At 37.9% G+C, this 25373-nt stretch overlaps 1 protein-coding gene across 1 annotated transcript in view; it reads left to right on the top strand.

The window, feature by feature from the left end:
* LOC126419145 (serine protease gd-like) overlaps positions 1 to 25373 on the top strand; it is a 273858-nt gene that overhangs the window by 176671 nt on the left and 71814 nt on the right. The window contains exons 4-5 of the mRNA XM_050086255.1: positions 7701 to 7874; positions 9323 to 9490. Of these exons, the coding sequence (XP_049942212.1) occupies positions 7701 to 7874; positions 9323 to 9490 (342 nt within the window). The remainder of the gene's footprint in view (positions 1 to 7700; positions 7875 to 9322; positions 9491 to 25373) is intronic.

Genomic DNA, 25373 nt, shown 5'->3' with positions numbered 1-25373 from the left:
CATGCACCTTACTTGTCATGATAATTATATTGTACTTTTACTACATTGTGTACCATGGAATTAGAATTGTTGGCATGTTATCCTCCATGCCCTAGCCAGCTGGCTGTGGCAGCACTGCTCTTCTGCTAGTATTTGGCAACAGGGTGCAGTTGGTGGTATTTGAGGTTCAACTGGTGCCATGCCAAGGTGTGCTGGGGCAGCATGAGATAAAGGAATGCATCACCTGCTCTACTATGAACAAGAAACATAGCCTGAGAACAGCGCTGTGGTCACAGTGAAGCAGCCATGAACCCTGCAGTGTGGCACCAGCTCCCAACACTGGGGGTGGTGAGCCTGGCATGATGACAAAGGCTGATGGTGGAAGCAGGCCTGGCCTGGAGATATGAGCAAGAGCTGTGAGATACAGCACTGACAAGTTGGTACTCCACTGGAGGCCATAGTGGCCAGTGGCAAATGAGTCTGGGGAGCGGCGCCAGGCCTGGTATGGGGCAGTGGCCTGACTCGTTTGGATGGCGCATAGGAGGAATAAGTTGTCACAGAGAGCTCCAGCTGGAACTGGCAGCCAGTCAGAGATATGGTAGTCAACAGCAAAGGGCTCTCAGCTGGTGGGTCGTGGAGCCGGGATATTGGACTGACTGATGCTCGGCATGGGGCATGGCTAAGCAGCATAAACACAGCAAATTGAGAGGACAGTCAGTCTTTACTGGTACCAAGAGAGGACAGCAACATCAGTAAGGTATGCCAACAAGACCTTCAGTTGCTACAAGAGAAAGGAGCACAAGGAGTGGACTTTAGTGGCCTGTAATGATTTTTTTTTTTTGTCTTCTGATGAAAGCCAGAGCTGTGAGAGTTGAGTACAATGTACACTCAGCAGAGATAGGATTGTGCCTTGAGTGTAACAGTTCATGGTTGTTACATATCACATGACAGGGCTGTGAGACTGTATCATGCATTGAAATTGTATTTTTTCATATGCTGTGGATGTGTGAGAGATTGCCGAGATGAGAGCTCTGTGGAATTTTGTATTATTATGCTATGAGCTGAGATTTGTGTGCCTTTGTGTTATTCTAGCAAAGGAAAAATTCTAGCTCTTTGCCAGTGATTCCAGTAGTAGCAAGTAGATGATAGAGGGTCGGTTAGTAGAGAGAGATTTTATTGTATGTAAATGACTGCCATATTGTGGAGGTTGGCAGCCCTGCAGCCAAGCGACTAGCGCGAGGTTTGGTGTTCTCGTAAAGATAAGTTATTTTAGATTATAAAACACATAGATTAGTACTGATTACGTGGTAAATAAGTGTATTAGTGTGCCGTTTAAGTGTACCATTAAAGGTTTCATTTCTCATTACGTAATATAGCAGAAAACGCGAAAAGACCGTACAGTCGTATTTTCTGTTTACGTTCTGCTGCAGCAAATCTATAGAATTTCGTTTAGTTGTTCCTTGCTCTCTCCAGCAATTTAACTTAGCGTACCTCTTCATTATTTAACTAGCATTTCCGGAAAGTAGCGTAAAGTTTAACTTGTTGTTTCGGAAACTTTGCACTTTTGTTTTTGTTTACACACAGTTGCGTATAGGCCAAATTTGTGTAACCATATTTTCGTGTTTATCTGTAATTTAACTGACTTATTCTTAATAAATTATTACGTTTATCATGAGTGAAAAGTGCTTGACTTGCCGTAGAATTGTTAGGTCGGGGCTTTGGTGTGATGGGTGCTGTAGTTTTTTCCATGTGGGTGACTGTAGTGGCGTGGGAATAGGGGAAGTAAATGAGACTCATCAGTGGTTTTGTAGGATTTGTAGTAGAGATAGGAAGATACTGGAACAGGAGGGGAAAATTGCTGCCCTTCAGGCTGAGTTAGACAAGGCCAGGGGAGATCTTGACAGGTTAAGGAGGGAGAAGGGTAAAGAGAGGTGGGAAGTGGCAACAGGCAACAGGAGGAACAGGCCTAGAACTTTGTCTGACAGCTTTATGGTGAATGTGGAAAATAGATTTGACCTGTTGCTTCAGTTAGAAGCTGGTGAGCCTCAAGCAGTTACAGGTGTAGACAGGGCACAACAAACTTTCAGCAGCAAATTGAAAAGTAAGAATGTAGGGAAATCAGTAAAGAGAAAGAAAGTGTTGTTGTTAGGTAGTTCCCATGGAAGAGGTGTTGGCCAACTCTTGCAGGATGAACTAGGATCAGAATACCAGGTCACCAATTTTTTTAAACCTAGTGCTGGTCTGGAGCAGGTGACAGAGGATTTAGGATCACTTTGCAAAGATTTCACTAAGGAAGACACCGTGGTTATAGTGGGTGGGGCAGGTAACAGTATTGACAGAGATCCTGGGTACAGCATAGAGTGTGACCTGGCGAAGATTGCATCAGCATCGAGGCATACCAGTGTTGAGTTTGTATCTGTTCTTGGGCGCCATGACCGACCTCATTTGAACTCTTCTGTCAAGAGAGTTAATTTGGAGCTGGAACGGCTGCTCATGTCGGGTGCGGGGTCACACATTGGTGTGGTTCATGTTGATTCTGTCAGTAGGTGGGATTATACTAGGCATGGCCTTCACCTCAACAGGAAGGGGAAGGGTAAATTGGCTGGGGAAATAGCAGGAAAGTTAAAGGGGGGAGGCACTGTCATGAGTGGTAAAATACCAGTGGTTATAGGATTCAGAAAAGACCCTTTTTTAGGGTAGGGAGGACAGAAAGAAAACAAATTTTAAGAGAGGTTAGAACTGAGACAAACCTTCAGTTTGAGAAAGAAATCAAAAAACATAATTCCAGCTTATTACATCAACATAAACAGCCATTGGTTAAGAATTTTCAACTGTCAGCAGATATTTTAACTCCATCCAATTTTAAGTCAGTCAATGTGAAATGTCAGCTATCTTTATTGCATCAAAATATTCGAGGACTGAGAAATAAAATTAATGAATTAACTATCTGCATAGATGAATTAGAGTCTTCAAACCCAGCTGACATAATCTGCCTCTCTGAACATCATGTGACCACTGGTATAGAACTTTTAAGTGTTACAGGGTTTAGGTTAGCATCTCACTATTGTAGATCAGAAATGGAGAAAGGAGGAGTTGCCACATTCATCAGGAACTGTCATAAATTTAAGAACATAGACATTCATAAATTTTGCCTAGAACAGCATATGGAAGCATGTGCAACAGAATTAGATTTTCACAAAAAATCTTTCATAATATTAAGTGTATATCGAGTACCTGCAGGTAACTTTAATCTGTTTGTAAACCACCTTGAAGCTGTACTGGCCCATTTAACAACCAAAAACAAAGAAATAGTGGTTGCTGGTGATTTCAATGTAGATTTCCTTAAAGACTCTCCCAATAAGAACCTATTTGAGTTAGTAACACTATCATTCAACTTAATTCCCACAGTAAAGTTCCCCACTAGGATAACCACTTGCTCACAAACAGCCATTGATAATATCTTTATAGAAAAGTCAAATGAACAAAATTATATTACAAAACCAATAGTCAATGGCCTCTCAGACCATGACATGCAGTTCCTTCTGTTAAATGTTAATACTGAACAGGATATAAAATCTGTTAAATCTGAGCTCAAGAGGGTAATCAGTAAGCCAAAAATTGATTATTTTAGGACACTCCTCAGAGACATTCACTGGACTGATGTTTACAGTGCTCATGGCATGAATGAAAAATATAACATTTTTGCTAATAGTGTGCTTACCTTATTTGAACACTGCTTTCCCCCAAAACTTACCAAGGTTAGAGCAAAGTCTACAAAGAAGCCATGGATTACTCGAGGAATAGGGGTATCTTGTAAAACAAAAAGAAAACTGTATCTGTCAATCCGAAACATTTCCAATGTTGATGCTATAGCACATTATAAGAAATACTGCAAAATATTAAAGACTGTAATACGGATGTCAAAGCAAATATATTACAAGGAAAAGATAGTCATATCAGATAACAAAATAAAGACAATATGGGATATAGTGAAGGAGGAGACCGGTAGAACCAGACATGAAGAGGAACAAATAGCATTAAGAGTAAATGATGCATTGGTGACAGATGTGTATAGTGTTGCAGAACTTTTTAACAAACATTTTATAACTGTTACTGAAAAGATGGGGTTGTCAGGTTCGGTAGATGCTGCTATGGATTACCTTAGACCAGACATTTCAAGTAACTTCCATAATATGAATTTGACCCTCACTACCCCAACAGAAATAATGTCCATCATAAAATCTTTAAAATCAAAAACATCTAGTGGGTATGATGAAATATCAACAAAGTTACTTAAAGAATGTGATTCTGAGCTAAGTAACATATTAAGCTATCTGTGTAACCAGTCGTTTATCAGTGGAATATTTCCCGAATGGCTGAAATATGCTGAAGTTAAGCCACTGTTTAAGAAGGGAGATAAAGAAATAGCATCAAATTTCCGTCCAATTTCACTGTTGCCAGCATTCTCAAAAATTTTCGAAAAAGTAATGTACAGTCGTCTTTATAACCATCTTATCTCAAATAACATACTGTCAAAGTCACAGTTTGGATTTCTAAAAGGTTCTGATATTGAGAAGGCTATCTACACTTACAGTGAAAATGTACTTAATTCATTAGACAAAAAATTGCAGGCAACTGGTATATTTTGTGATCTGTCAAAGGCATTTGACTGTGTAAATCACAATATCCTTTTAAGTAAACTAGAATATTATAGTGTAACAGGAAATGCTGCAAAATGGTTCAAATCTTATATCTCTGGCAGGAAACAAAGGGTGTTATTAGGAAAGAGACATGTATCAAGCTATCAGGCATCATCCAACTGGGAACTAATTACATGTGGGGTCCCACAAGGTTCCATTTTGGGGCCCTTACTTTTTCTTGTGTATATCAATGACCTTTCATCAGTAACATTACCAGATGCCAAGTTTGTTTTGTTTGCTGATGATACAAACATTGCAATAAATAGCAAATCAAGTGTAGTCTTAGAAAGATCAGCCAATAAAATATTTGTAGACATTAATCACTGGTTCCTAGCCAATTCTTTGTCACTAAACTTTGAAAAAACACACTACATGCAGTTCAGAACTTGTAAGGGGTGTCCCAAGAGTATATGTCTAACATATGATGACAAGAAGATAGAAGAAGTGGACAGTGTTAAATTCTTGGGATTACAGCTTGATAATAAATTCAACTGGGAGGAGCACACCACAGAACTGCTGAAGCGTCTTAACAAATCTCTGTTTGCAATGCGAATTTTGTCAGACATAGGGGATATAAAAATGAAAAAGCTGGCATACTATGCTTACTTTCATTCCATAATGTCATATGGGATTATTTTCTGGGGTAATTCATCAAGCCAAGCTAAAGTTTTCCGGGCACAAAAACGTGCAGTAAGAATTATATGTGGTGTGAACTCAAGAACATCCTGCAGAAGCCTGTTTAGGGAACTAGGGATACTAACTACAGCTTCCCAATATATTTATTCCTTAATGAAATTTGTCATTAAAAATATATCACTTTTTCAAACCAACAGCTCAATTCATGGAATCAATACTAGAAATAAGAATAATCTTCACAAGGATTTAAAGTCACTTAGTCTTGTACAAAAAGGTGTGCATTATTCAGGAACACACATTTTCAATAACTTGCCAGCAGCCATAAAAAGCTTAACAACCAATGAAATTCAGTTTAAGAGAAGCCTAAAGGATTTATTGGTGGCCAACTCCTTCTACTCCATTGATGAATTTCTGAGGAAAACCAACTGATTTGTATATAAGTACAACATAACTTCTGCACAATTTCAGTGCAGTAATGTGTTCACTGAAAATTTGTGTGTGTGTGTGTGTGTGTGTGTGTGTGTGTGTGTGTGTGTAAGTATAATCTAACTTCTGCACCATTTCAGTGCAGTAATGTGTTCATTGTAAATAAGTATTACAGTAGTTGTATTACATGTTTCTTACCTTATAAATAAATATAAAACTTTTTTATTTTAAATTCAGTGCAATAGTATTTGTAAAATGACTCTTAGTGTTCATTAAAAAATGACGATCATTCCACTTGGGACCTGTGGAATGGTACATTAGCTTATTTGTTTTAGTTTAAATATTTGTCATGTATTGTTGTTTTTCTGACATGTTCCACATCCTGGAGGACCTCCTCACTACGGATCAATTGGAATGAAAGTAAATCTAATCTAATCTAAGTTAGGGTATAAGGCTATTTCTACTGTTTGGGAGATAATTGTGGGCCAAGAGGCTGAGTATTATTATTTACTAATTGTTCTTGCTACTCCCCCTTATGGTGTCATTTGGGGAGACATTCAATGTTGATTTGTTTCATGATTGTGCTGGAAGGGATTATATTTGTGTTACTCTAGTGCCCAATTCCTCAAGAACTATAGTTGGGCAAAAACTTAAAAGTTTATTTTGGTTACTTTCTATTCTTGTAATTTATTAAAGAAATTGTTGTTTAGTAAATGTTATTTTTGTTAAAATAAGTTGACATCTCCACAATGCCTTGTCCAAACCCTGCTCCATCGACACCCTATGCTACAGTTGCACAGAAGGATATTCTATAAAACACATGTGAAAGTGTGCAAAGTGTAAGATACTGATGTAGTCTCCAAACTGACAAATTTGACATGCTTATGAAGGTGAAGATTTTTTTTAATGATTTGGAAAGAATAGAGGTAGCACAGGTTGTGAAGAATGGCCTTTGAAACTGGATGTATTGCCCTCATCAGTGTGTTTTACCACTAGGTGGTCAACTCTGTTCTTTTTCACAATTTGGTGGTGCCCATAATTTCAGCAGACAGATGGTTGGAGGTCATGCCCATGCAAAATGTGCAGAAGTTTGCAGCAGGGTGTGTATATAACTGCATTCACAGGTGACTAAGCATCTGGATATGTTTGGCATTGGTTTGGTAGGTTTTTGTGCCCTTGATTATTAAGATTTACCATCAACATACATTAGTTGTCAAATAGTCTAGTTACAAGTAATTTAAAAAATTACATCAAGTCCAGCTTGTCATGTTACTGCATTCCAGTGGTGAGGTCCACATGGATTTCATTTTAAATTTTTAGCCCCCTGCAGCAACTTCTAACATAAAACTTTGCTCACCACAATGTGAACTCTTTGAATGAAAAGAACTGCTCAGCTGTTACATTCACTCTTAAAGTGGTAATCGATAGCAAAAGCAGCACTGAAAACAAATTTTAAAGCTCTGATTAGCAGTTACAAATTAAGGCAAATAAAATTACAATCTGGTTGCTTCTGGAGACATATTGGCTTCATAATTTGTTACATGCAAGATACTGATTTATCTTTATGACAATGCTCCATATTTAAAATTTAATAAAAGCTACTATGCAAGTTTTCTTTGTTGTTACTTTGGAATTATTCAGTTAATTGACTCTGAGGCTAGCTTGAGCTAAGACTGATGCTATTTCATCTTTTGTTGTTTCTTTTGATGATACTTGGTTATAAATGATAATATAAAAAATCATCAGTAACTTAATGTTCATAGCATGGCATCCTTTAAATTAAGTTACTACGAACCCTGTTTGCCCCATTGTAGCACATTTTAAACATCTTCAGCTATCGGAACCCTTAAGACATGCAAATGTTACTGCGTACAGTAATCAGTAGGCAAACGAATGACAACAGGTAGACTGTTAATGTCATTATGCCTAATATTAGTACTAACTGCATTTTCTTTTTAGTTACGGCAAACACTGTGACAACCATAAGGGTGGAGCACACTCTATCTGCAGATGTAGAACCCTTATCACCTGGCAAGGACTCTGGGAACAGGCCATCTCCAGAAGTGATGACACAATCTTCTTTACTCATCAAAAATCCACCTACAGCCTCTACTGTGCCATCTCGTGACATAGGTGAGAATGTAAACCAGTTGCTTGAGCAACACAAATTGCTATTTACTGTGGCTCAAAAAATCTTTTAATAATGTGTCAACAAACAGATGAAAAAATAGGTAACTATAAAATTTCAAGCACTGGTTGTACAATTCTAATATTTAGTTCATGTGCACAGTTTATCAATGGAGCACTTTATCATGCCTGTGCTTTCATCCTTAATATCCATAATGCTGCTGTGCATACACACTATAATTATTATTTCATTTGTAAGTGATTCATGGACAACAAACAATTCAGACAAAAAGAGAATGAGTTTCCAAAACATGCTGCTACATAAGATTAGATGGATAGATTGGATACCATAACTAATGAAGAGGTACTGAATTGAACTGGGGAGCAAAATTCATCACAATGTCACTAAAAGAAGGGTTCAGCTGGTAAGACACATTCTGAGACATCAAGGAATTTAGAGGGAGACAAAGTTCAGAGAAATGAAAAGATTCACGTTGGACAGATGAGTCCAAAGAGTGGAACAACAACGTAAATAACATCTGGTGAAAGAGCAAAACTGTATACTTACAGTGAGCTATTCAAGGTGTGCATAAAAAAACCAGATGGGTTGCAAGAATTTTAAAACTGCAGTTGTCACAAGTGGAAGAAGGAGATGATTTTTTTTAAATTCAAAATTAGTGATTAGTTCCTTAATAAAGTTTCCTAACTGATTAAAGCCCCGTACTACACTGGGACTGGGTCTCCTGCTGATTTGATGGTCTTCCTTAGTAACATGGACATGTATGATTCATTACCACCTCACAGCTTCCATCTGCCAGTACCTCTCATCTGTTTTAAATTTGTCAGACGATGCCGTACAAGCCTTTCTGGAATAGCAGTCCTGGACGACAGGATGGTGTGGAGAATGGCTTAGCTACTTCATAAAGTGAGTATGGCTTCTGTCAAGAATGGAAGATAAGAAAGAGGTACTAGCAGTCGGCATATCTGAGGTAGTTCATGAGTTGTCTGATTGATTGTCTCATCATTGCCTAAAAAATCAAGGGTACATGTTTGAGGGTATCTTCCATCATTTCACAATGGTGTATGTACTGCTGCAGGATAAAATATTAATTCTAGAGCTGTATAGTGGTTCTCACTGCAGCTGCATAGTAGTTGTTGCTGCCAAGAGTTGCTCTGCTTTACTGTATAAATGTCCTGCCAGTTCACTTTAGATTATTCAGTTTTACTGATTCTAAGAAGATGACTTTAAGCTTAAATTTTTAGATTCATCCCCACTTTTCATTTATATTTTTATTTTATATCAGCAATAAAATACCAGTGAAATTAATTAAATGCAAGTTTCCCTGTTGCCAGATAATACTTGGAGCATAAAATAAAGAATTTTTCTTAATTTGATGTTGCCACAAGATACAATAATTTTAACCAAATAAAACTTAAAATTGTAATGCCTGCAGGATCAGTGAGTTGTGGAAGGGCCATAGTTCCTGTTGAACTTGTTCTGCATGGAGAATATACTCCAAGAGGAGAATGGCCATGGATTGCAGCATTATTCAGAGTGACGAACATTGGACAAGACTTTACTTGCAGCGGAAGCCTCCTGAACAGAAGGACAGTCATCACAGGTACACAGTGGAAGCAAAGATGTCGGGATCAACGGGTATCCCAAATAGCAAATTGCTTAGGCCATCTGGTCCCCCCCCTTCCATCACCCCCCCCCCCCCCCCCACCTTTTGTTCTTCTTTCTTCTCCTCCATTTAACCAAGTGGAATTAACATTTTAATATTACTCTATTTATTATAAAGTGTACAATATATCGTGATCATCTATCTTTATTTTTCACTGTTCTTGTGTGCTGTACGTTCCTGCTTCCCTTTCAGAGGTATATTCATTTTCTAAATTATTTGGTAAATCTATGGTTTGAGGCGGCAATGAAGTTCTTCAATTGGGGGGGGTCTTTATTATTACACTGAATCTATATTGAAACACTTTTGCTTTTATGTTTGGCTGTGATAGGGAACTATAATGCTGAACATATAAACTGATATGCTGCATTTGCACTTCAATAACATTTTCTTCTTTCTTGCTCTTATGAATGCATTTTCAAAAAATGTGCTTTCCCATTATGATACCAATTTGTTATTCACTACTATGTAATAAAATACTTACCAATTGCATACCTAAAATTCAAATGCCTGCTTTGTCAAGGTTTCATTGACAATATGTACATTAACTGTGGACATTTCTAAATATATGATAAATTTTTTCAGGAACTCTGTATTTGTAAAGCATGTTTGCTGACAAATGCTGGCAGATTGTTCAGTAACATGTTTTCTGAATTAAGAGACATTATTAGAAAAGATAACCTTCTTATTTCTGAAGGTTTCTTTTTGCATCCAAAACTTTGTTGTAAACTAACAAACTAACTACTATTGTTTGTCATGTCTAATTAAGAAACAACTTCTCATAAGTATTTTGTCTTTGTTCATTTTTGGAACATTTTCTCTTTATTGAAAACCAGCAGCATTTGTGTTGTTATTTTGTGTGAGAGACTTGGTTAAATTATTTGCTTTTTGTTTTTATTAACTATGAATTAATCAAAGACGAACTTGTCATACATAATAATAATAATAATAATAATAATAATAATAATAATAATAATGGTTTATTTGTCCATAATAACTTTTACAGTGGTGGACATAGTCATTCAGTACATAAATGAACAATAATAATAGTTTAGTAGTAGAAATAAAGTACATACAACATTAAAAATCCTTGATGGAGTACAAACATTTAGCAATTAACAGCTGCTTTAATTTTATTTTAAATATGTTTCCTTTTAACATTTTTATGGTATTTGGCAGTCTGTTGTAAAAAAAATCTTCCAGCAGAAAATGGATTATGATCGGTTGGTTTTTTATTTCTGTATTTTATGTGGTAATCCTCTTTCTTCCTTGTATTATAACTATGGATATCACTATTTATTATACTGTGCTCCATATTTTCTTTTACAAACAGTATAGTCCTTAGAACATATAATGAATACACTGTTAGTATATTATACTTAATGAAGTACTCTCTACAGGATTGACGTTTACTAATATTAGCTATTATCCTAATTGCTCTCTTCTGGGCTCTTAAAGCCCTATCCATGTATACCATTGGTGCCCCGCCCCAAATCTCAATACCGTATTGTAGGTGGGAGTGTATAATACAAAAATAGATTTGTCTTAAGACTGGTGGCGGTATTATGCTAGAAAGGCATTTTAGCAGGTAGGTATTACGAGATTTTTTTACACATGTAGCTGATGTGTTCCTTCCATGTAAGATGTTCATCAACTATAATACCCAGGAATTTATGTTTATCAATTGTTACAATTGTCTTTTCCTTATTTAATGCCAATTTATTTTTAGTCATATATTCTGTGATGAGGCTAGTGTTCTTCATATTATTTTACACTGCTAGCTGTTTTGTAGGGCCCCAGCTTATGAAGGAGGTGTCATCGGCATAATTCACAAGGTCTGCATTTTTTGGAATTATTATATCATTGATGTACACAATGATCAGAAAAGGCTCAATAATACTTCCTTAAGGGACTCCACAGTTAAGAATTTTATAAGATGATTTTACTGTTTGTATAAGTCCCCCGGTTGTATGATACAACTTAACACATTTTCTCCTGTCAGCAAGGTACGATCTTAACAAATCTAATGCCACTCCTCTGACCCCATAAGTTTCTAACTTATGTAGAAGAATGGAATGATTTACAGCATCAAAAGCCTTAGATAGGTCTAGAAAGGTGCCAGTAACTTTGTTTCCATCATCAAGTTTATTCAATACTGCTTGAATAAATGTGGCTGTGGTTGTTATTGTAGACTTGCCTTTCCTGAAACCGTGTTGAGAACTTTTTAAGGAAAAAATGATTCCATTTGATCAAGAAATAGCCTTTCCAACAACTTACTAAGTTCTGATGTCAATGAAATAGGCCTATAATTTTGTACATCAGTAGTTTTCCCTTTTTATGCACTGGTCTTATTTCAGTGACTTTCAACAAGTCAGGAAATGACCCCTGTCTGAAAGAGCTGTTTATTAAATGTTGCAGTGACTTTATTAAACTCATTACTGCATTCTTTCAGAAATTTGGCTGAGATGTCATCCCAGCCACTGGATGTACTTGCTTTTAAGTTGGAAATGGTTCTCAGGATTTCCTGTTCTGTAACACACCTCAGGAAGAACGAATTACTGGGATTTAGCACCTGCGGTGGATTGATCACATCCTCCTTACTCATCTTACTAAATTGATCTATGAATCTCTCGCATACTTCTTTTGGGTCACTAACCAATTTTTCATTGCCCCTTATTATTATGTTGTTGCACAATGCCTTGTCATTCCCCCCACTTTCCTTCTTTACTATATTCCGCGCTGTTTTGCTAACATTACAGGATTGATTCATCTGTTCTGCATGCTTCTGTACCTTTAATGCCTTAAGTGCTTCCCTATAGGTTTTCCTACAGGCTTTGTATTTAGACTGAAAGTACTGCAGTTTGGTGTCTTTAAAAAGAATATATAGATCATTCATGTCATTCTTTAATTTCATCACATTAGGGCGGAGTTTTAAGATTCCTGGAACTGTCAGTTTTCTTTAGTATTTTGACCCTTGGGCAACTTGATTTAGACAATGGGTTAATGTTGTATAAAATATTTCCCACTTTTCATTAATGTCTTCTGTTGCATATAGGCCTACCTGATACCAGTTTATGTGTGCCAGCTTTTCCTTTAATGCATGATAGTCAAGCTTTCTTTTATAAGTAAATTATTCCTTATGAGATACTATTTCTTTGCCAGTGTGAAGATCTAGGACTAATGCACTATGATCTGAAATGTGGTTCTCAACAGTTCCAGCTACAAGGTCCTCCTTACTTAAGTTTGTAATAACATGGTCAATACATGTCTGAGAGTCACCTGTAATTCTTGTTGGTGTTGAATTCACGTGGTTGTAATTATAGGACTGTAATATATCAATATATCTAAGGTAACTTACACTATTAGTTAAGGAGTCAATGTTCACATCCCCTACTACCATAGTCTGTTTTTTAAGAGGTGAGAGTTTATCAACAAGTTCCTTTAAATGGCAAAAGAATTCTTCTATGTTACTGTTAGGGGTTTTGTACAGGCTAGCTATTATTAAACTGCTATATCTGAGCTTTATTCTTGTGGCAGCTATTTCAAAGACCCTCTCACATGCAAGTTTATCTAACCAATCAATTTTTTTGCACTGGACATAATTTTTGACATAAATACCAGCACCAGCACCTACAATAGACACTGACAATTTTATAATTACTTAAATTAATGCTGCATAATTCTTCAGTTTTGCACCCTAGTTCATTCATAGGATAAATATGAGGGCCACTAACATTTAATATTCGTCAATTTGTTCAATTTTATTGGTAATATATTGGACATTTTGTGATATTATTTTGATTTTACTGTGATTTGTGATGTTGTCAAGTACTTTGCCTTTACGTATGTATGGTGAAGGCTGAGTTAGTCTAAAAAAAGTTTGTCGGATTTCTTTCAGTTGTGAACAAACTGTTTTTACATATTAAGTTTTTCAGTTCAATTCTTTCTTTTATGATTAAATTTAATTTTTCACACAAATAGCATTTACCTGTATAATTTAAGTGCAATCCATGGGATGTGTGTTGACCTCTATCCAACTTTCCTATATCTAGAATAGAACAATTTCCATAGTTTGAGCATAGTGCCTTAATTCTAATATTCATTTTTCGTATTTCCTTGTTTACGCAGGAGTTGTAGATCAGATCGTTCCGATGCGGAACAGTAGCGACAATTGTATTTTTCTGCTTATTTTCTTCAAGGAAGGTCTTCAGGGCTTCAATGCAGATATCAGCTTCATTTCTTCCCATGTCATTTGCACCACTTACACAAAATATAAAGTTGTTGCTACGCAGAATTTTTTCTTTTAGGTCAGCGTCTTCTATAACGTTTTTTGTTTTCGTGCCAGGTTTTGACAACACTACTCGCTTGAAGATGATTGCTCATGTCATTTAGGATTTCCGCGAGATTTCTTCCATGACTATCTGAGAGTAAAAGCGCATTGCACTTCAGAGTTTGTATCATACTACAAGAATTATACAGTTCGTGGCAGGAGTCACTAACTTCATTGCAATGATTATATTCACACTGTGAACTGTATCAGTTTTCATTATTAATTGACATTATTCCGTTTGTTTTTGGGAGTTCATCACACTTCGTTTCGGCAATTTTCGAAGGTTCCTTACAATTTTTAACTGAGGATCTCATATTGTATCTTACTTTCGTACTTTTCACAGTGTTTCTTTCAAGTGTGCATTTACTATGTCCTTCACCAAGTTCTGTAAATTTACTGTGAGCACTTGTTGAGAGTACACTATACCTATTTTTATCAACAATATTTTGTTCACTTGCTACAATTGATACCCATCTTGCTTTTTGAGCACTTATTTATTTCCATACTTGCAATTTAGGTTTACTTGTCTGAGATACAGGAACATGTGTTGTCTGTGGCTTTTGCAGCACAGAATTTTCATTTGTTAGGTGGGAAAATTCACATCTTAATGCATCCATTGTGAACTGTAGACTTAATATGCATTGTTTCAACTTCGTAATTACGCTGTTGCAATCACTACAAGGTCGCTTTTTCACCAGTTCACTGTAACTTTTGTTCACTTTATCATCACATACGACTTCACTTGATGCCATCTTCTGAAATCCAAAACAATAGGAATATGAATGCAAACACAATCATCACTGGATAACAGTTCATTCAGTGGAATTATTTTCTATGTGCTTCCTTTTCATTATGCTATAGCCCAGTTCACATTCACCTTTAACAAGCATCTGGAAACAAATATAAAATATAATTAAAATTGGGACATGATATTATGAACAAACATTTTGAATGATTTTAAGCAGCAAGTGTTATGCGCCATCATAATAGTACGCTAACTGTTCAAAAGTATCCAGACACCTATTACTTGTCATTAATATGAGTTGTGTTTACCCTTTACCTCTACAATGGGTTGAGCACTGGTGGGGACAATTTCAATTAGATGTCTGGATATCTGTGGAAGTATGGCAGTCCTTTCTTCCTCAAGAGCCAATGGAGAGGAGCACAGAAGGGGAAAGACAGGTGTGCCTTGTCAGAGGGTGGTATACAATGAGGTTGAGGGTACATGAACAGGAGGAGGTGATGGGACAGAGGGGGTGGAAACTGTTGAGTGGAGGGTGTGGGGACAGTAGGTTACTGCAGGGTGAGGCCAAGATAATTTTGAAAGCAGTGAATGTGTTACAAGGATAACTCCCACTTGCACAGTTCAGAAAAGCTGGTGGTGGAATGGAGTATCCAGATGTCCTGGGTTGTGAAGCATCCATTGAAATCAAGCATGCTGTGTTCAGCTGCATGTTGTGCTGCAGGGTGGTCTACTTTGCTCTTGGCCACAGTTTGCCAGTGACCATTCATCATATTGGACAGCTTTGGTGGTCATACCAATATAAAAAGCTGTGCAATGATTGCAGCAGAGCTGGTATATGACATGGCTGCTTTCACAGGTTGCTCAGCCTCTGATGAGGTAGGATAAGTGTGTGACAGGTCTGGAATAGGAAGTGCTGAGTGGATGAATTGGGCAGGTCTTGCACATGGATCTTCCACAGGAATAAGATACCTGTAACAAGGGATTTGAATAGGGAGTGGTGTAGCGATGTATAGAATGTTGTGGAAATTGGGTACAAGACAAATCACTGCTTTAGGATGGGTAGGAAGAATCTCAGGTAGGACATCCCTCATTTCAGGGTATGAAGATAGATAATCAAAGCCCTGATGAAGGATGTGGTTCACTTGTGTCAGTCAGGGGTTCTACTAGGTAACAAAAGCAACACTCCTTTGTAGCTAGTTCTTGGGGATGGTCAGAGGATTGAGGGTGTGCAAGGAAATGGTATGGGAGATCTGTTTGTGGTCTAAGTCTGGGGAATAGTGTCTGTCTGTGGAGGCCTTGGTGAGACTCTCAGCATAATGGGTAGGGGAGTTATCACAACTGCAGTTACATCATCCCTCGGTAGCCAGGCTGTATGGAAGGGATTTTTAAGTTGTGGGAAGATTGACAGCTGTTGTTGGGTTTAATGTGGACAGAAGTGTGGATGGAGCCATCAGAGATGAAGAAGTCAATGTCCACAAAGGTGGCATGCTGGGTTGAGGAGGACCATGTCAAGTGGGTGAGATGGAAGGTGTTGAGATTATGAAGCAATGAAGATATGGTGTCTTGGCAATGAGTCCAGATCATGAAGATATCATCAATCAACTTGAACCAGACTTCAGGTTTGGCATTTTACGAGGCTAGGAAGTTCGTTCCTAGTAGCACAGGAGGGTGCTATGGGGGTGCCCATGGCTGTGACACAGATTTGTGTGTACCTTCCCTTCGAAGGAGAAATAGTTTTGAGTTAGGACAAAGTTAGTAAGATTTATGAGGAATGAGGTGGTGAATTTGGAGTCTGAAGGACATTGGGAAAGGTAGTGTTCAATAACAGCAAGACCATGGGCATGAGGAATGTTGGTGTGTAGAGAAGTGGTGTCAACAGCGATGAGTAGGGATGCAGGATGTAGATGGATTGGGATGTTGCTTGTATCAGATTGTGTGGCCAGGAGGGGGGGGGGGGAGGAGGGGGGGGGGGTGCAGATATATAATTAAGTCATTCCATATTTCCTCGCAATGACATGCAAATTTTGCAGGTAATGTTTATTATATGATTTAGAATTCAAGCAGAAAAAAAAATATTGTTTTGATTTACAGTCCTGCATCCTGCATCTTAACTCTACAGTATTACTTAACACTCAAATCAACACTTGATTTTTATTGGCATATGTTACAAGGGAAGCATAATATTGCAAAAACTAGTTTTAGTAGTAATAGTGGGTGCACTATCGTATATTTTATCATTTATGGACATACTCACAGTAAATGTTATGATGTGGGAGTGTTGACTGAAAAAATTAGACACACATAAAATGTATGTTACATGCTGGTCATTTGAAGGTCTGTAGCTCGCTACATCTTTCCGTTTGAGTATTGGCCTGCTATAGAGAGCAACTGAGAAAAAAGAACTTTAGTCTACATTCCAAAAACCTCCAGTGTCAGTAACATTCCTGTGGGCAGATCAGTTTAACAGCCATGAATTGCATGTCTTTCTGTGTCATAGTTAATTTTCACTAGTGGGAATAGCAGATGATTTTTCTCCCTTCTGTGTTTTTAACTCTTACTCATAGACAATGGCTTGTTAAATATGAATGTCACCAATGAATTAGTTGACTGATGTGCTGTGGTTAATCTATCCATTTGTTTAAACAGATGTCCACAAGTCTTAAAACTTCCTGGTATGTTAAATCTCTGTGCCGGACCAGGTCTCAAACCTGAAACATTTGCCTTTCATGGGCAATTGCTCAACCAGCTTAGCTATCCAAGCATGACAAGTGTCCTACCTTCACAGCTTTACTTCCATCAGTATCTCATCTTGTGCTTTCTAAATCTCAGAGAAGTTCAAATCAGTGCACTGCAGAGTGAAAATTCATTCTGCATGTGAGCTGCATTACTTGCATGTGGACCTCTCATGTAACTCTAATTATTTCTTTTGTGCAGTCATTACTTCTTACCTACGTGATAAGTTACTTCAGAATAGTATCCCATAGAAAAGCAGTGAATAAAAGTGCCTTACTGATTTTTATAAGCACCAAATCGCTATTTCTTCTTATTGCAGAGGTAGCAGAACCTACTTTTTTAGAAGATACACAATATAGTTTTTCCAGTTTTTCATTATTATAAACTCCAAAGAGTTTAGAATTTTTTACCATGTTTATATTTTCTGTTGATATACTATGTTAATAGTTCGTGCTATATTTTTGATAAAATGCAACTGGGGGAACTGTTTTTTTTTCTCCAGTTTATAACTAGTCCATTTATGCAAAACCAGTTTCTAACTTTAAAAGAGTCATTTGCTTTCCCTGTGGATACCTCTTTACTCAGCTTGACAAAATTTTTAACACCTGAAACGTGATTTATTCTGCTCTTGGTACAAATAAAATTGTATGCAATTCACATAAAATGAGCACAGATATGAGGGCATGATTGAATCCTGCAGAAGGTCCACCGTGACTTTTGCTCATGAAGAACATGCAGTTTCCCTATATGTATAGCTTGAACATCTGAGTATAACTTTCTGCACGCTAATTTTTAATGGCACTAACTAAGCATTATCCCATTATGTCACCTACCATTTGAGAATTTGTGAAATAACAAAGTTCTTAACACTGCAAATAACAAACTTTCAAAATTACAGGTGATTTTATTGGAACAGTTGCTAATGTTGATCACCAAGAAACAGAAGTTTGAACAAAAATGCAATAATAAATAATAATAATAATTAATGTTAATGATGATGATGATGATGATGATGAAAATATACTAAACTTCAAATAGTGTTAACTCAGTAAATTTCCTGGATATGTGGTAATTGCAATGATGGAGCTAACATTTTTTTTAATGCCTCTTTATTGCACTATTTAAAAACAGATTACTATATGTATTTCTGGCAACAGCTAACAGACTAGCAATAAAACACACACTAAAATCACAACTGGTGATTTTATATCATTATAAAAAAAATTTCTTAGTGAAGGTACAAACAGCTCCCTCAATAACATAGCAATTTCAAACTGCAAAATGTTGTTACATACCCCATTAATAAACAAGTGAGTGACAACTCTTTGATTATATTCTCTTTTCAAAGTTCAGAAAATGTGAGAAGCAAGTCTGCTGGTAGTGTATTAACAGCTGTGGAGTCATATATCTTCAACAGCAACCTAACAACAGCATTTTTATCTGTCTGAGGAATTACCAAGTTAAATATGTATTAAATATTTCATTGAAAACAGTACATGTTATAGAGCCATGGTTTATTAACATCTTATTACAAAGAATTCAGGTCATATTTAAAGGCTGTTAGTGACACCAAAATTAGTGCCCAGCCCTAGCAAATGAGACAGGAACCAAAACGAAGGGTAGCAAAGCAAGTGCTGAAATGCTTAACTACATTTCCAATGTTCCTTTACAAAGGAAAACCCAGAATAACTGCCCCAATTTAATCCTCATACCACTGAAAAGATGACTGAAATAAGTATTAGTGTCAGTGATGTTGAGAAATAGCTGAAATCATTAAAATTGAACAATGCTTGAGGCTCAAATGGAATACCTGTCAGATTCTATACTGAATTTGCAGCTGAGTTAGCCTGTCTTGTCACTATAATCTATCATAAATCCCTCAACAAAAAACCATGATCCGTTCTTGGAAAAAGGTGCAAGTCACACCCATCTACAAGAAGAGTAGTAGAAGTGATCCACAAAACTACTGGCCTGTATTCTTGACATCGATTTTTTGTAGAATCATAGAATGTATTCTGAGCTCAAACATAATGAGGTATCTTGAACAGAATGATCTCTTAAATGCCAACCAGTATGGTTTTCGAAAATGTTGATCATGTCAAACCCAACTCACACTTTTCTCACATGACGTACTGACAGCTTTAGATCAAGGCAACCAGGTAAATTTCTGAAAATCATTTGACTCGGTACTGCATCTACACTTATTGTCAAAAGTATGGTCATTTGCTGGCCAGAGGCCAAGCGGTTCTAGGTGCTACAGTCTGGAACCGCGCGACCGCTAAGGTCGCAGGTTCGAATCCTGCCTCGGGTATGGATGTGCGTGATGTCCTTAGGTTATATATCTAAAAACAAAGATGATGTGACTTACCAAATGAAAGTGCTGGCAGGTCGACAGACACACAAACGAACACAAACATACACACAAAATTCAAGCTTTCGCAACAAACTGTTGCCTCATCAGGAAAGAGGGAAGGAGAGGGAAAGACGAAAGGATGTGGGTTTTAAGGGAGAGGGTAAGGAGTCATTCCAATCCCGGGAGCGGAAAGACTTACCTTAGGGGGAAAAAAGGACGGGTATACACTCGCACACACACACATATCCATCCACACATATACAGACACAAGCAGACATATTTCTGCTTGTGTCTGTATATGTGTGGATGGATATGTGTGTGTGTGCGAGTGTATACCCGTCCTTTTTTCCCCCTAAGGTAAGTCTTTCCGCTCCCGGGATTGGAATGACTCCTTACCCTCTCCCTTAAAACCCACATCCTTTCGTCTTTCCCTCTCCTTCCCTCTTTCCTGATGAGGCAACAGTTTGTTGCGAAAGCTTGAATTTTGTGTGTATGTTTGTGTTCGTTTGTGTGTCTGTCGACCTGCCAGCACTTTCATTTGGTAAGTCACATCATCTTTGTTTTTAGATATATATTTCCCACGTGGAATGTTTCCCTCTATTATAACCATGTCCTTAGGTTAGTTAGGTTTAAGTAGTTCTAAGTTCTAGGGGACTGATGACCTCAGAAGTTAGGTCTCATAGTGTTCAGAGCCATTTGAACCATTTGAAGTATAGTCATTTGGGATATCAAGTGAAATTTGTAACTGGATTAAGGACTTTTTGCTAGGGAGGACACAGCATGTTATCTTGGATGGAGAGTCATCATCAGATGCACAGGTAACTTCGAGTGTGTCCCAGGGACATGGGTGGGATCCTGTATGTTAATGACATTGCAGACAATATCAATAGCAAAATCAGGTTTTTTGCAGATGATACAGTTATCTATAATGAAATACTACCTGAGAGAAGCTGCATGAATATTCTGTCAAATCTTGATAAGATTTCAACATGGTGCAGAGCTTGGCAACTTTCTGTAAATGCTCAGAAATGTAAAGTTTTGCACTTCACAAAATGAAAAAATGTAGTACCCTATGACTAAAATATCAATGAGTCATTGTTGAAATTGGCCAACTCATACAAATACCTGGGTGTAACACTTTGTAGGGGTATGAAATTGAATGATCGCATAGGTTCAGTCATGGATGAAGCAGATGGTTTATGTGTAGAATACTGGGGAAGTGCAATCGGTCTACAAAAGAGATTGTTTAAAAATCACCAGTGCGACCCGTCTTAGAATATTGCACAATTGTCTTGAAACCATACCAAATAGGACTAACAGGGGATACTGAACATATACAGGGAAGGACAGCACGTGGGGAAATGTTACAGAGATACCGAAGGAAGTGAAATGGCAGACTCTTGAAGACAGACATAAACTATTCTACGAAAGTTATGACAGTTCTAGAATCATTCAAAGGGAGTCTACATTCTGTATCACAGAAGTACCCGGATCATGCTATATTAGTCAGAGGCGACTTCAACCTACGTAGTATAGGCTAGGATGTCTATGGATTCATTACAGGTGGTACAGGCAGGCTGTCGTGTGAATTACTTTTGGACACATTATCCGAAAACTGTCTTGAGCAGCTAAATCGACAGCCAACGCTCAATGGAAATATTTTAGATCTGGTAGCCACGAACAGACCAGACCTCATCGACAGTGTCAGTGTTGAGACAGGGATTAGTGATCATGATGTCATTATGACTATGGTTATGAAAGTTAAAAAGTTAGTCAAGAGGGCTAGGAGAGTATTCTTACTAGAAAGAGCAGATAAGCAGTTGTTAGCATCCCACTTAGTAAATGAATCGACTTCATTTACTTCCGGTACGATGGATGTGGAAGAATTATAGCCAAATTTTAAACACATTGTAAATCACGCATTGGACAAGTATGTTCCGAAAAAGTGGGTTACGGATGGAATAGACCACCATGGTTTAACAGCGCAATTCAGAGAATGCTCAGGAAGCGAAGGCAGTTGCACTCCGTGGTACAAGAAATATCAGGAGAATGAGGACAGGCAAAAGTTAGTAGAGATTCATGCTGCTGTAAAAAGAGCAATGCGTGAAGCATTCAACCACTACCACCATCATACCTTAGCAAAAGATCTTGCTGAAAACCGAAGGAAATTCTGGTCTTACATAAAATTGGTAAGCGGGTCAAAGGCTTCCATCCAGTCACTCACTGATCAGTCTGGCCTGGCAACAGAAGACAGCAAAATGAAAGCTGAAATTTTAAATTTAGCATTTGAGAAATCTTTCACGCAGGAGGATCGTACAAACATACCACTGTTTGAGTCTCGTACAGATTCCCGTATGGATGACACAGTGATAGACATCCCTGGGGTTGTGAAGCAGCTGAATGGGTTGAAAATAAGTAAATTGCCAGGTCCTGATGGGATTCCAATTCAGTTTTACAGAGAGTACTCTGCTGCATTGGCTCCTTACTTAGCTTGCATTTATGGTGAATCTCTTGCCCAATGTAAAGTCCCGAGTGACTGGAAAAAAGTGCAGGTGATGCCTGTATATAAGAAGGGTAGAAGGAGGGATCCTCAAAATTACAGACCAATATCCTTAAAATAAGTTTGCTGCAGGATTCTTGAACATATTCTCAGTTCGAATATAATGAATTTCCTTGAGACAGAGAAGTTGCTGTCCATGCATCAGCATGGCTTTAGAAAGCATCGCTCCTGCGAAATGCAACCCGCCCTTTTTTCACATGATATCTTGCGAACCATGGATGAAGGGTATCAGACGGATGCCATATTCCTTGACTTCAGGAAAGCGTTTGACTTGGTGCCCCACTGCAGACTCCTAACTAATGTACGACCATATGGGATTGGTTCCCAAGTATGAGAGTGGCTCAAAGACTTCTTAAGTAATAGAACCCAGTACGTTGTCCTCGATGGTGAGTGTTCATCGGAGGTGAGGGTATCATCTGGAGTGCCCCAGGGAAGTGTGGTAGGTCCGCTGTTGTTTTCTGTCTACATAAATGATCTTTTGGATAACGTGGATAGCAATGTGCGGCTGTTTGCTGATGATGCTGTGGTGTACGGGAAGGTGCCATTGTTGAGTGACTGTAGGAGGGTACAAGATGACTTGGACAAGATTTGTGATTGGTGTAAAGAATGGCAGCTAACTGTAAATATAGATAAATGTAAATTAATGCAGATGAGTAGGAAAAAGAATCCTGTAATGTCTGAATACTCCATTAGTAGTCTAGCACCTGACACAGTCACGTCGATTAAATATCTGGGCGTAACATTGGAGAGCAATATGAAGTGGGACAAGCATGTAATGGCAGTTGTGGGGAAGACGGATAGTCATCTTCGGTTCATTGGTAGAATTTTGGGAAGATGTGGTTCATCTGTAAAGGAGACGACTTATAAAACACTAATACGACCTATTCTTGAGTACTGCTTGAGCATTTGGGATCCCTATCAGGTCGGATTGAGGGAGGACATAGAAGCAATTCAGAGGCGGGCTGCTAGATTTGTTACTGGTAGGTTTTATCATCACGCGAGTGTTATGGAGTTATGGAAATGCTTCAGGAACTCGGGTGGGAGTCTCTAGAGGAAAGGAGGTGTTCTTTTTGTGTATTGCTACTGAGGAAAGTTAGAGAACCAGCATTTCAGGATGACTGCAGTAAAATTTTACTGCCGCCAACTTACATTTCACAGAAAGACCACAAAGATAAGGTAAGAGAGATTAGGGCTTGTACAGAGGCATATAGGCAGTCATTTTTCCCTCGTTCTGTTTGGGAGTGGAACAGGGAGAGAAGATGCTAGTTGTGGTACGAGGTTCCCTCCGCCACACACCGTATGGTGGATTGCGGGAGAGCCAGATTTAAATGATTACTCTAGAGATTTACTAAAATCCCATATGTATCGCTCACTGCATGCACAAAGGCCTTCAATCAATCATTCTTCCCATGCTCCATACATAATAGAACAGAAATAAACCCTAATAACTGGTAAAATGGGATGTACCCTCTGCCATGCACCTCACAATGGTTTGCAGAGTATAGATGTAAATGTCAATTTTTCTGCACAACTTTACTTTTGAAGTCGTGATCTTCCTTATTTCTTATGGGAATGTGTGAGATTTTCTTTCACCTAAATTGCCTCTGTACTGCTTCTTCAGAATAGTATTGCTTTCACTTTTGAACTTCTTCAGTAAATTTTTTACCTGATTTTTAAACTGATTATTAAAAAGATTTTCTATGCATCAAACATTCTTTTGTAATGCTTCCATTTCCTTTAAGAAACATTGACATTTGTGGGCCTAAGACTTCTTTTTCTATCTCTGTTTTAACACAATTGCATACTGATTTTACTGACTCATCCCTCAAATTCCGTCAAAGTCTGTACTCTTGGGTATTCTTGCAACCTGTTCTAAAACGTTACAGTAATGTTTTCATGTAAAATACTTTGAGATCCTTTTTTGTTACAGTAGTTTTATAGGTATCCCTATTCTGAAGATACTACACTTACAATGGCCCAAGGTTTGTTTGAGGACTTAATCAATTATTTTTTGTCTCCAAAACCTTAACAAACTTAATAGGATATGGGTTCAGTTCAGAGTTGCATACAAATGAGTACTAACAAAAATTTCACTATTCCAATTAAACTTTATAATATCCCCAGGTGGCTCCCCATTCTTTTGGTGAGTTTGTGCTTGGTTGCCATAGGGTTCCAGCCTTTTCAGCACCTCTTTCCTTTCTGTGCTGCATGTCTATCTCCCTGTTATTCTTTTTCCTTTTTCCCTCCTTTTGGGAAAATGTCTGGATATTTTCTTGAATGTGTTCTGATGTTTTGGTAGCCCGGCTTTGGAACAGTCCATTGTCTGTCCTTTTTTTCCCTTCTTTCTTCAGTTTCCATCTCCTCCCCTTCCTCTGCTTCATCGTTTGGCGTCTCTGTTCATTTCTTCTTCCTCCCTGTGCATTCTTGAAGGCCAGCCTACACATTTGGTCCTTAACAGGTGACTGGGTAATGCATAATGCACAGCACTGTACCAGCAGTATGGGCCAATCATCACCACCATCTATGTCTACTAAATGTAAATAAAGTGAGGCTAAAGATTCAATGACTCTCCCAGCTGCACTTGGGTTCCTTGTGGTGTCATGTGCTGAAGGAGGTCAGTCTTTTGCTACAGTTAATCCAGTTACTATTCAGACAGGTGTTGACACAATTTCAGGCCTTGTGAAATCTTGCTCTCACTTAAGTAATGGGACATTGCTGCTGAAGACTAAGTGTGATTTTCAAGCTCAACAACTTTTTACAGCTACACTCCTCCACAGCTATTGTCTTCACTTCGAGGCCCATCATATGCTGAATTTCTTCAAGTGATGTTATTTACACTCGGTTGCTTGATGGTCTGAGTGAGGGAGAAATCGAACATTATCTCTCTGATCAGGGCATCACTGCAGTCCTTTGGGTAATGGAAAAGGTTTATGCAAACTTAATGCTGCACACAATCTTTTTCTCACATTTGATTGAATGGTGCTTCCATGAAAGATAAATGCAGGTTATAAAGTTATCACGGTCTGATCATACATTCCAAACCCGATGCATTGCTGCCTATGTCAGCATTATAACTGCTCTTGTGTATGCTGTCAAAACATG

The sequence above is a fragment of the Schistocerca serialis genome, chromosome 9 (assembly GCF_023864345.2).
Source record: "Schistocerca serialis cubense isolate TAMUIC-IGC-003099 chromosome 9, iqSchSeri2.2, whole genome shotgun sequence".
Taxonomy (NCBI): Eukaryota; Metazoa; Arthropoda; class Insecta; order Orthoptera; family Acrididae; genus Schistocerca; species Schistocerca serialis.
Note: the sequence above shows the minus strand (reverse complement) of the source record. Positions and strands in the feature narration are given on the sequence as shown.